Source organism: Mustela nivalis, assembly GCF_964662115.1.
Source record: "Mustela nivalis genome assembly, chromosome: 10".
NCBI classification, from domain to species: domain Eukaryota; kingdom Metazoa; phylum Chordata; class Mammalia; order Carnivora; family Mustelidae; genus Mustela; species Mustela nivalis.
Window position 1 is genome coordinate 50,927,823 of NC_139029.1, and position 13,036 is coordinate 50,940,858.

The 13,036-nt window shown below is 41.6% G+C and overlaps 1 protein-coding gene across 1 annotated transcript in view; it reads left to right on the forward strand.

Moving 5' to 3' along the window:
• The window catches only part of CACHD1 (cache domain containing 1), a 206,578-nt gene that overhangs the window by 122,961 nt on the left and 70,581 nt on the right, over positions 1–13,036 (forward strand). Inside the window, exon 4 of the mRNA XM_082687809.1 lies at positions 6,548–6,654. Within this exon, the coding sequence (XP_082543935.1) occupies positions 6,548–6,654 (107 nt within the window). The remainder of the gene's footprint in view (positions 1–6,547; positions 6,655–13,036) is intronic.

Genomic DNA, 13,036 nt, shown 5'->3' on the forward strand with positions numbered 1-13,036 from the left:
AGGGGCTCGATCCCAGGACCCTGAGATCATGACCTGAGCTGAAGGCGAAGGCTTTAACCCACTGAGCCCTGGAGGTGCCCCGACTGACATGTTTTTATAAAGTATTATAAGCATGAACTTTACATTTCTCTGAGTCCCCAAATTGGGCTGAATAGTAGGTTTCTTTTTTTTATAAATAGTATTTTGGAGAAGCACATGCACATATAATGCATTCTTGTCTTAGGCAAGGCAACCTTGTCTTCTCTGGGGATTGGAGGGGCCTCGTGTCACAGGGACAGCTAAGCAAGTATTTCTCATGGAGTCCAGTAGTAATCTGGAGACCAGAAGAGAAGCAGACATTAGTGAGTGTGGATGAGTGGAGGGTGGAGTGATAACAAGGGGGTTTTTCCTCTTCTAGTTACATCTAGCTGACTCACCCGCTTGGGACGCACGACTCTCTTGTATCTCCAAGCCCCCGGTCAACACCTGCTTCCTTACCTGACTGGCACAACCATGCGTAGGCAGCGACAGAAGCAGAGGGAGGTTTCTTTGTAGACATTGTGTGTTAACCCAGCTGGGGGGGGTGCATGCTCCCCATGGCTGAGGTTTAGCATCTCTGGAGGAACTCAAGACCACTGAGATTATTTTGAGACTGTTCCCACTTACAGAATACCATCTGGCAGGAAGCAGGAGGAAGGAGAGTAGGTGACGGGTCTCCTAACGTGGGGGCTTGATAGGAGTAAGTTCATTTAAAACCACCAGCATCCACCACAAGTGTATTACTCAGGAAGAATTAAGTCAGATTTCGGGATGAGGTGACAATCTGCTCATCATTCACTCATAAATTTTGAACCACCCCCCCCCCCACACACACACACATACACCAATGTCCTTGAGCCAGCAAGACAGAGGTCAGCTTGCCCTCTGGCTAAGGTTCTCCTGGAAGGTGAGTATTTCATTCTAAAACATCAGGATTGTCCTCTGGATTCCTTGAGAAGAAAAGATTTCACGTATTTTTATTTTGGGATCAAGTTTGAGCTCTGGAAGCTGGTGTGTTTGTACCACCTCAGTTGGGGCTCTCCTGAGTGGAGAGCCTCGCCTGCCGTCCCAGTAAAACCTGAGCTGGGGCCATTGTCCGTTATGTTCTGCGTGCTGCACTCGTTGCCCCATGTGAGAGGTTTCAGAATTCGGTGCATATTTTTCTTTCTTGGTATTGTCTTATTTCTGTTATCTTTGTTGTACATAAACCGTTTTTACAAGGTTCTCGGGTTATCAGAATGCCGGGGTCTTTCAGCGGAGAGCTTTGGTACCAGGAAGGGGAGAAAAGTGGTGTGAGCCGGCACCCCGTCTGCAAGCTCTCTCCTCTGTGCTGCGAATGCACGTGTGCACTTGTGTACTGTCCTACCCACCGGTTCCCCTCGGATTTCAGTGCTGAATGGGAGGGGAACTTCAGGCTTTTCTAGAATGAAATAATAAAAAGTTTATTCTCTTAATGGCCAGTTCCATAGCTATGCCACTAGTGAACATTTAAGTTATCAACCATCAGTACAGAATACCTGCCTTTAATACCTTCTTCCTCCACATACTGGCCTTTGTCCATAGAGCTCTTTCTCTGTAGCTATGCATCGTGAAGACTTATGTTTAGCTACTATCATTTTCTTCTTCTTCTCCTTCTTCTTCTTCTTCTTCTTTTTAAGATTTTTATTTGAGGGAGAGAGAGAGAGAGAAAGAAAGAACATGAGAGCAAGGGAGGGGAGAGGCAGAGGGAAAAGCAGACTCCCCACTGAGCAGAGAGCCCAACATGGGACTCGATCCCAGGGCCCTGGAATTCTGATCTGAGCTGAAGGCAGATGCTTAACTGACTGAGCCACCCAGGGCCCCCAGCTGCTGTCATTTTCTGTTAACTGAAAAGCAATGATTTCCCCTATGCCCTGCAATCTTTCAGAGCACTCTTTTCCTCTGAGATAATTGAATTCTACTTCAGCTATCTTAGATAATGTTTAATGATAATTCATTGATTTATTGAGATACATTGTATTCATTATGAACAAGAGCTGGAATATATGTTCACATCTTGGTTCTTTTTGCTTCTCAGCTGTGAACCTTGTGCTTCTTTATTTAGCATTTCTGTGCCTCAGTTTCCAGGCATTCAAATGGTGGTAATAATAGTACTTTTCTCATGCTTTGTGAAGATTAGATGAGGTAATCTATGCAAAGCACTTGGAACATATGATGAGTACTTACTAGCTGGTAACTGTTACTAACACATCCAGTACTAGTTCTTACTATCTATTAAATGCCTACTATGTACCAGGCTCTTCATAGCCATTTTCTGATTGAATTCTTAACACAACCTTATGAAATAGGCATACTATCGCCATTTTATGGATGAGAAAAACAGAGGCTTAGAAATCCTACATTATGTGTAAGAGGTATACAGCAAAATGTAGTTTGAACCCAAACTGCAGTCTAGGTTCGTGTACCTCTCACTCCTGACTGTGACTTAATCGCGTTCTGCCCCACTGGCAGTGCTTTGGTCATCATTTGACAGAGCACGTGCACAAACAGGGAGAGGAAGAAGCAGGTCCCCCAGCCCAGCAGGGAGCCCAATACGGGGCTGGATCCCAGGACCCTGGGATCATGACATGAGCCAAAGGCAGATGTTTAACCAGAAGAGCCACCTGGCAGCCCTCATTATAATTCATATTAAATTTTTGTTGACTGGTATTTTGTTACTATAAATAGAATCTAAAACCACACATCACCTGTTATGACACTGTCTTAAACCTGATTACAAAACAATGCTCAGTCAGTTGAGTATCTGACCTTGATTTTGGCTGAGGTCATGATCGCAGGGTCATGGGATCAAGTCCCATGTTGAGTTCCACGCTGGGCATGGAAACTGGGATTCTCTCACTCTCCCTGGCTTATGGGTACACGTATGTGCTGTCTATCTGTAAAACAAAAAAAATTTTTTTGTAAAAATAAATATAAAAAACATACACAAGCGTGGGATTCAGACACAGAATGGCACTAGCATGTTGGAGGAGGAAGGGCTCAGCATGGGCTGGAACTGACAAGTTTCAGGGAGGAGGAGAAGGAAAGCTGGGCTTTGTTGAGTGCACTGGACACTGGAAAACATCATAGTTGGGATCCAACAGTTAATGGACCAATCTGGTTAGAACTGTAGGAGGTAGTGGGAAGAGAAGGTTGGGTGATTTATCGGTGACAAATACTACATTGTGAAACCGTTTTATAACTCACATGTTTACTGAGCACTTTTGTTAACGAATCACTTCTGTGTTTTATTGTTAGAAAAATATTTTTATTAATGTTCTTCAAGATGATCTTTCCAGTACAGAAAGGAAAGCAACCTGTAAATATAGTTTCCTCTCTGTGATTCCCCAGGAGCAACTTTTCATTTAACAAAGACCTGGGGAATCTATTTGAGTTTAGCACCAGGCTGCAGACTTCACAAGGAATGGGCTGATGGTCTGCGTCCTGGCTGTGGAGACTCCATCCAGGGAGACAGGGCTTCTCACCAAACTTACACTACTCCTGGAAGAAACTGTCAATAACTCTTGAGTTGCTCCTTCTGGCAAGTTCTTCATTATGTGTCACTTAAGTTAAGCAGTGTGGTGTGTGGCTCGTCCTTGGCTGGGATGTTGGGTGATGGGTTCAAGCCTCTATTCATGGTGTCACTTTCAGCTGGAAAGTGGGTTGGTCTAAAACGGGTTTGTGGGATGCCTGGCTGGCTCATTCAGAAGATCCCATCACTCTTAATCTCAGGGTCATGAGTTCGAGCCCAATGTTGTATGTAGAGATAACTAAAATAAATAAAACCTCTACAAAAATAAAAGGGGTTTGTAATTTGTGCAGCATAGTCCAGATGTAAGTTGCAGGCATACCTCCAAATTACTCTGTTCTCTTGATTCAAATTGGAAGACCTTCTGACTTTGAGAGTACTGTTTTTGAAGCATACTTTCATGTACCCATGTTTATACAGAAAACCACTCTACTGCTTTATTTCTAAAGGAATAATACATGACAGGATTGATAAGTTTCTTTTTTCTGGAGAGCCTGCCAAAGTCAGTTTCCTGGGCCTTACCTCAGACTCATCCAGTCAGACCCTTCTAGGGTAGATCCTAGGAATCTGCATTCCAGCGTGCATCCCACATGGTTCTGATACCAGAGACTTTCAGGAATTAGGAACCACACATGTGAGTTCTGGTCCTCTTTTGCTTGGACCTCCGGAACTTAACAGATAGAGGCCAGAACAGGGCTAAGCATTGGCACCATGGAGCCTCATAGAACATCAGTGAATAGGAATGCTTGGTTTGACGAAAACAGTGCTAAATGTTATATATACATAGTGGTGCCTGCCCTCAAGGAGATCTTATCTGTTCATATAGCGATAAGAATCTACCCATGAAAAATACTCAAATGGAGCCATAAATTAAAAATCATGACACGTGCTTTGAGGGAAGATGGAGGCATTTGATACAGAATGAGAAATCATCCACAGTCAGGATAGGGCTTTTCTGGGAGAGTAATAAGTGAATAGAGAGATCTGAAGGCTGACTGGAAAAATAAGAGAAACATACAGAATTGAACTTGTCCAATACGGTAACCACTCTTTCACTGTGATTTACAGTTAAGATAAAATTATACAGAATAGAAAATTTGGTAGGTTCACTGAAATTGAACACTTTTAAAAATTTAATGTCTAAGCTCCATTAGCTCCATTTTAAATGCTCAGTAGCCACATGTAGCTACCATATTAGACAATGCAAAAGTAATCCATTTTTTATCATTTCAGAGAATTCTCTTGGACTGCCCTGATACTGGGCCAGGGGTGGAGAAACAAGTCTGGCACTCTGCCGATTTTTGGAAGATTAACAATGGCGGGGTTTTTGCAGTTGGGGTAGGGACTGGATAGCCAGCCCACAAAGCCTGAATATTCTATGGTCCTTTCATTTAAGAAGCACATGAGGGAGTAGGTTTAACATGGCTGTCTAGAGCAAGGAGAGCAGGTGAGCTCCTTGTATAGTGCCACTCTTGCGACACAGATTTCAAATGCTGCAAGAGAGGGATAGTGAGATCACATTGCTTTGTCCCCATGCACACAGGCAGCTGCTGATATATGAATTTATTCTTTTCTCTCCATCTGTGGTTTTTGAGGCATCGGTCTCTTGTCTAGACAAATTGGAGCAGGTCCAAGGAAGGGCAACCACGTTGGTGAAGCAACTGTGTCCTTGGAGGTACAGTTGACAATGTTGATGGAATTCTGACCTGGGTTGGAGGCTGAACTAAAGTTCTCTTAAAATCCAGTTACCTCTTCCTTTGAGATGATGTGTATTCCAAACAAAGCTGTTTAACTTTCGTTTTAGAACCCAGTGCACCATGTAATGATCTAGTCCCCTTACTTATGCAATCAGTTCAACGTTGTAATTCTTACGTATTATGAGATGTGATCAACAGACCATCAAAGTTCATGTGAATAATCCAGTGGATCTTGACTTTTAGGACTGCTTCTTCCAGGTCATAAAGCTTCTCTACCTATGTAAATGGAGTTTCAGCAAGGCTACTTTTTAGCTGAGGTGTACATTTTAACGCAAATTTTTAAAAACCCTAATTTCAGATTGAGTTAATTTCGTGCGGGAACTCTTAGTGATTTCAGGAGTCTTATCAGCAAATGAAATTCTCAATGGGTTATTTAGAAATTTAAGATTTTTGGCTTTTGTTACTTCTAGATTAAATTCACATAAAAAGTCTGGTAAGAAAAGAAGTACTCATAGGGAATACATAAGGTTGAGATGGTACATTTTCCTCTGATTTTTCTGTAACTTATTGTTTGCTCTAGCAAATGAGTCACTGATTACACTAGTATTTATTTATCGGCAATTAGTCTTAAGAGTACTAGCATTGTTCTAGCTCTAGTCCTCGCCATTGTACTACCATTGGAAATCAAAAAAACCTTGACCTTATTTATATTGCAATCCAGGATGTGCAAACTCTGTGTTCTACACCACGAGAGGAACTTTTTTGTCTTTTTTTTTTAATTTCTTCTTTAGATTAGAAAGTTGAGGCTCAGAAAAATTGGAGTTTGTCTAGAGTCACATGTTTAATAGTGAAAAAGCAGGGAATCAAGTCTAGATGTTTCCTACTCCACAAACATTTTTTTTCCTTCACTACTCACAATTTTTGTTCTTTTTCACGGTTTTCAGATAAGATAAAGACTTGTTTCATATATACCATCAGAGCTTTAGGCTGAATTTTGTCAAACCTGTTTTCTGTATGATTTTACCTGACTCAAATTCATTACAGTGAGAATTGGATCAAAGAATGGTTATTTTTTTTAATCTCCTTAGAACTGAACTTGATTTCTAAAGCCTTGTAGAACACATATTTTTCCCATACTGTTCTGAAGTGATTTTTTTCAACTTCTAAAATCTAAATCATAATTTAATGTTTATGAGCTTCCCTCATATGCAATATGAATTACCTTGGTTTTTTTAAATTCATTAACCACTAAATAAATATTGCTAATTCTCTTCTGTTGTTTCAGATTTGATGGGAACTTTAATACCAATGTATCTAGAACAATTAGTTGTGATCGACTTTCTACCACTGTTAATAGCCGGGCCTTCAATCCAGGACGAGATTTAAATTCAGGTCAGTAATCTCTTGGTTTATAAAGGTGAACTGTAGGTCCACCAAATTCAGGTTGAATAAATGTATTGCTTTAGACATTTTCCTTTAAGATTTGAAGAGAAAATAGCATCCATAAAATTGGATATTTCTGGAAAGTTGAAACTCAAAAGAGGGAAAGGAAAAAGAAAAGAGCTGACCTGTATTGGGCATTTACTATATAGTGTACATATGGCTAGATTCCTCATTATCTCATTCGTTAGGGGTTTTACATTTGTTATTTCAAAGATTATTTTGGAGACCCAGTTATCTTTGCAGTAAAAAGTATTGGATTTATATTCCCTACTTGTAATTTTCAGTTTGTTTTGGTGTTTCGGGAAAAAGGATAAGGGAGCATTTCTACTAATAAACAGTGCCATGATGCTATATATTGAAGTTGAACTTTGTTCTCACTTTTGTTAAAACTTAGTAGAAATATCTACTAGAGCACCTGAATATAGAGTTCCAAAGGGACGTCATATCTCTGCTTTCTTGTCCTGGTGTTCCAGTTTATATTTCTCACCCTTTTTGTCTTGTTACGTGCATTTGTTGGTTGATGAGCTTCAGAACCAAGGTTTCCCCTTTTAGGAGCTGGAAATACCTTTAGAGATCACCTACCAGTTTCAGTCTTTAAATTGTACCAAGGAAAAATCTGAAACTCAGAAGGATCCCAAGGTTTCCCTTATTACTGAGGAGATAAAGGTTTATCTTAAACACAAAGGACTGTATTTCTCAAATTCCAGGTCTCTTGCAGACATGTAAAACCCTAGAGAAGCTGAGGAACAGAATATTTACTTTTAGAGCCCCATCAGTCTTGGTCAATGGGGAGAATTGTAACCTTTGGGAGTTGTATACACAAACCAGGTAACAGGTCTGGAAAGAAGGAACTGTAAGCTTTGTCGCTTAAGGATATTAAAACTCTAGCTGCTGACTAAGGTCAACCTAAATATGTCAGGTACATCTTGTATAGACCAATACATAATGGATTCTTTTTTTTTTTTTTTTTTAATCGTTTGAAGAATCTGGAGACCATCTGGAGCAGGTGGGATTAACTATGAGAAGTTCAATGAAAATATTTTTCATAAATAAGAGAGCATGGAAGAACATGGAATGGGCAGAGGAAATGAATTATGGAAGATTGCATAGTTGGCACAGAACACAGGCCAGAACTTGAATTTTCTAGTTCCCCAATTCAGTGTTTACCTTTCCCTCAGTTACGCTCAGTGACACAAGACATGTTGGGTCTGAAGACTTCAGCTTGAAATAGCAATTTTTAAAAATGATTTATTTATTAGAGAGACAGATTGTGTACGGGGTTGGAGGGGCAGAGGAGAGAATCCCAAGAAGACTGCCTGCTGAGCACAGAGTGACACGGGACTCAATCCCATGACCCATTAAGAGATCATGATCTGAGTTGAAATCATGAGCCAGAGGCCCAACTGACCGAGCCACCCAGGCACCCCAAAATAACAATCCTTGAATAGAATCAGATACAAATGTGCCCCAGAAATACACATTTTGTGAAGTTAAAAATACGTTAAATGAACTGATAAGGAAAAAATATAGTCCGTTACTACTTTATATACATAAGATCTAGAAAGGCTCACACATAAACATTAATAGTTACCTTTTAGTGGTGGAATAGGGACATATTTTCCTTACTCATTTTCTTAGTTTTTTAAAGATTTTATTTATTTGAGAGAGGGAGAGACAGAAGCAGGCTCCCCACTGAGCGGGGAGCCTGACGCGAGCCAAGTTTCTGGACCCTGGGATCATGACCTGAGCCAAAGGCAGATGCTTAACCACCTGAGCCACCCAGGTACCCTGATTTTCTTGATTTTAAACTAAGCATGTGTTGCTTTTATAAACGGGGAAATAAAGCAAGAAGGAAGTACAGTCTACTTCCCAATGTATTTTCACTCCTTTCTGGTAGACAGCAGCTTTCATGAGACCTGTCTGCTGGTTGATCGACCCTCGGTCAGATGTCATGGTTCCAGACAAAGCTCCATTGCCCTCTGGCTGTGTGATTGGGACAGTAAGAAAGTGCGGGCTGGGGCCACACTGAGGGTGGTACACGGTCCTTTGGGAGCCAGAGCAACACTGTCCTGTCAGGACCCCTTGCCCCAGTGGGCCAGACGTTGGAGGATTTGGAAGCTGCTGCAGCCAGGGTTCCATCCTCATTGCCTCGTTTTATATCTGCTTGTTGTTCCTAGAGAGTATATTGTTGAGATCACTGTCATTAATAGTCATATTGTATACCTATTGAGCACCTTCTCTGGGGTAAACACTTTCCTTTGTTCTAAGTCAGCTGTAAACAGCAAAAAGCTTCTATTCTGGGAGCTGGGGGACATAAATCTTAAAGAAAAGGGCAAGTAAACTTGCATGTCTGAGGGCAACGAATGCTGTGGAGGAAAAGTAACACAGGGATGAGACACAGTGGTACTTTTGGCTGGGAATGGAAGCCGAGGGAGGAAGGAGGCAGAAGAAGGAGTCTTACTACTTTATAAAGGGCTCATCAGTGAGATCTGAATTAAGTGGGATTTTAAAACCACAAGAATAACTGAGGAAATATATCCCAGGCAAAGGGTTTGAGTTAGTGTTTAGTGTGCTCAGTAACAGCAAAGGCCACTGTAACTGTGATGCAGTGAACAAGGATTGATCATAGAGGAAGAGACCAGAGAGGCAGCTGGGGGCCAGATCACCAAGAGCCTTATTTTACTGGCCCTCATATGGACTTGGGCTTTTGCTGTGAATGAGCCAGGAGACCATGGTGGAGGGGAGGTGGGGCCAAGGAGCAAAATAGGCTTATGCAGAGTCACTTGACTAGACTTAGGTTAAAAGGCTTATGGACTGCCGTGCCAAGAAAAAGATTACATCAGGGCAATGGTGGAAGCAGGGAAACCATGTAAGAGATTATTCCAAAATCCAGGTGGCAGGTGGCAGTGGCATTAATAGTGTACTAACAGTGGAGGTGATTGGATTCTGACTATGCTTTGCAGGTAGGACCGTTAGGATTTGCGGGTGAATTGAAGGGAGGTGAGGAGTATATGTAAGAGAAGAGCTAGGAAGGACTTCCAAGATATTTGGCCTTATCAAAGAGAAGGACAGAGTTGACATTTACTATGACGGCAAATACTGGTTGCTGTCAGGGAGTCAACATTTCAGATGTAGAAATTTGAAGTTTGAGATGTCTATTAGATATCCACGTGGAAAGGTCTCCTAGGCAGTTGGTTTTATATGAGTCTGGAGTCTGGGGAATGGGTCAGACTAGAGACTGACATTTGAGATTCATTGGGTACAGGTAATACTTAAATCACGGGACCCAAAAAGATCACCTGGCAAGGGGCTATGGGCAGAAAAGAGAAGAGGTTCAGGACTAAGTCTTGGGACACTGTAGCACTTAAAGGTCACCAAAATGAAGAGGAAGCAGTGAGGGAGTCTGAGAGAAGGAAGTCAGTCTGGTAGGAGAACCAAGAGAGTCATCTTCTTGAATCCAAGTGAAATACAAAAAAGTATTTTTTTTTTTTTTGTATTTATTTGAAATACAAAAAAGTGTTTCAAGAAGCCAGGAGAGATCAGCTGGATTAAGTAGGCCCAGTAAGACAAAGGCTAAGAAAACTGACATTGGGTTTAGGAACATGGAGGTCACTGATGAATTTGACAGGGTTGTTTGGTATAACAATAGAATGACAGGCTGATCCTGATTAGTTCAGGCTCTTAAGAATGGACAAGAGGAACTGGAAACAGTAAGTACATGAACTCCCAGGGTTTGTTGAAAGGAAAGCTAGAGTGCTGTGTGGAGTCCAGAGTGTGTTTTTAAATTGAGAGAAATTACAGCAAGGTTATGTGCCAAAGGGAATGGTCCAGTAGAGGAAAGCTAAAGACCCAAGAGCAAGAGGAGAGAACATGACTGGAGCCTTTTCCTTCATCGGGCAAGAGATGGTGGGATTCCAGCCAGAGAGTCCAAAAGCACAGGATTCATGCTTAACAAGAGGAGGGAAGGAAGAGCCAGGGTCCCGGGCCGCCCATAAGGACCCAAGTGTGGTGTCAGGAGCTCAGAGACATTCTGTTCTTGGTGATTTTGTTTCCTCAGAGACTTAGGAAGCAAGATATCAGCTGAGAGGAGGCAGAGAAAGAGGCCTTGAAGACCTCTTAGTTACATTACATTAAGGTTATCTTCTATAAATGAGGTTCGGGAGTAGAACTCAGCGCACACGTAATTGGAAATCCTGACAAAATGCTGTTTTATTACAGTAGTTACTTGTGACGGGGGAGAGACTTTGAAAAGTCAGGAGGAGGGGAGGAAGGAGATGGTGAGGGCAGAGGTATATGGTTAAAGATCAGATCTTGAATTTTGTTATTTCTGAAAGCACGTGTCAAGTATCACATCCTACGTAACAAGAGTTGTTCTCGGCACAGTGGACGTAGCTGGATTTACAAGCAGTTTTCGGCCCTGTTCAGGTATTTGAGAACGGACTCGCTTGTACTTGAAGTCGTGTGACATTCCACCAAGCGGTGGCTGCATCCCAAAGTCCACATTCTTGAGCAGTCATTTGTAATATAAGAGGAGTGGTAGATGGTGGAGGGTGACCTCAGAGCTCCCCCCTTTCCTCCTCTCCAGCTCATGCCCCCTTTCAGAGCAGAATTAATGTACTTCGTGAGCTATCGCATGTCTGATATTTACATCTGTAAGACGTCCAGCCTCAGGCTGTTTCAGACTGTATATAATCCATCAATGGGTCCCTAATTGATAACACAGTTTCAGATTGCCTTTCAGACTAGCTGGAAACAGACTCACATAAATTGTAAACCATTCTTAGCTTCACTTACCCAAAACTAGGTCATATGTCCATCTGTCCAACACACATGTGTATTCTTTTTCTTTAGCCCAACCCTGCTAGATCTCGACTTTCTAAATTGACTCCTTGTCCCTGATTCCATTCAAACTACTGGCATTTGACAGTGCACACGTTACATTATGGTGCTGGTAATGTTTTGCTCAGGTTCCTTCCTGCTTTTATCCCTAGTGTCTCTCCCCCCCTCCCTCCTTCCCCCTCTCTCTGTCTCTCTTTTTTTTTAATTCCTGCTGAGCTATTTTTTTGTGCGTAGCCTGATCCCTAAAGAGAATGTATTTGAAGAGTCCAAGGAAAGTTGCCTCTTGCTCTCTTGAGTTATGCAATTGAGGTGTGAGTGGAATGGGAGTTAGTCTTTCTTGCCGAAAGAAAAAGTGCCTGGACTTTCTTTATTGTGTTTGATTTAAAGACATCATTTGAAGTTGCAAACTTCGATCTTGGTAGCGTTGCAGTCTACACTGAGAACCAGGATTCACGGGGTGTAAGGGGCATCTGCAAGTCATGTTACAACGGTAAATGCTGCAGGAGGTACAGGTGGGCACTGGAGGCTGGAGACGGCTGCTACATTCAATGGCTTCATCCTTCCTTCTGTGAATAACAAAGATGGGCTCTGTGTGACAGGCTTTTCTCTCTGCTTTCAAATGCCATGAAAATTACCTATTCCGTATGCTAATGCCAGGGCAGTGAAAAGCTGTGTTGTCCCTAAAAACCTAAAATAAAAGGAAAAAATCAGCCAACTTAGGAATCTCTGGTTTGTTTTTATGCCTGTTTGCCCCAGCTTCATGATTGCATTAGTGTCATAAGAGATGTGGTAATTATCCATGTAACATCTAAAACCTATTCACTCACTTAGAAATCTAGATTATTGAGGCTATGGGATTTGGTTTACATTTGTGTGTGTGTGTGTGTTTGTGTGTACACATGTATACACAAAATTAAGTATCTCTTCAAGTTCTGTTTCTATAATATGAGGTACTTCAAAGTTTAGTCTTTTTTTTTTCTTTTAAGATTTTTTTATTTATTTGACAGACACAAGTAGGCAGAGAGGCAGGCAGAGAGAGAGAGAGAGAGGGAAGCAGGCTCCCCTCTAAGCAGAGAGCTCGATGCGGGGCTTGATCCTGGGACTCCGGGATCATGACCTGAGCTGAAGGCAGAGGATTTAACCCACTGAGCCACCCAGGCGCCCCTAGTCTTTTTTAATAGTTTGCTACAACAACCCTGTAATATTGATTTCAGAAGATTTTATTAGTCACATATAATCTCTCATACATACATATTTTTTTCCTCATACTACATATATAGTGGATATAGCCTTGTTTTTTTTTTTCTGTTTTTGTAGTTAACAAATGTATCCTGGACATTCCTTTGTATATATGTAAATAAATACATATCTAGATCCTGGGGGTAATGATTATATAACGTCCTTGAATTAATCAGTCCACTCCAGTTCAACATTGAGATTGTCCCAATTTTTCACTCTATCACTACCCTCCAGAAGGATTCCAAGTGACCCC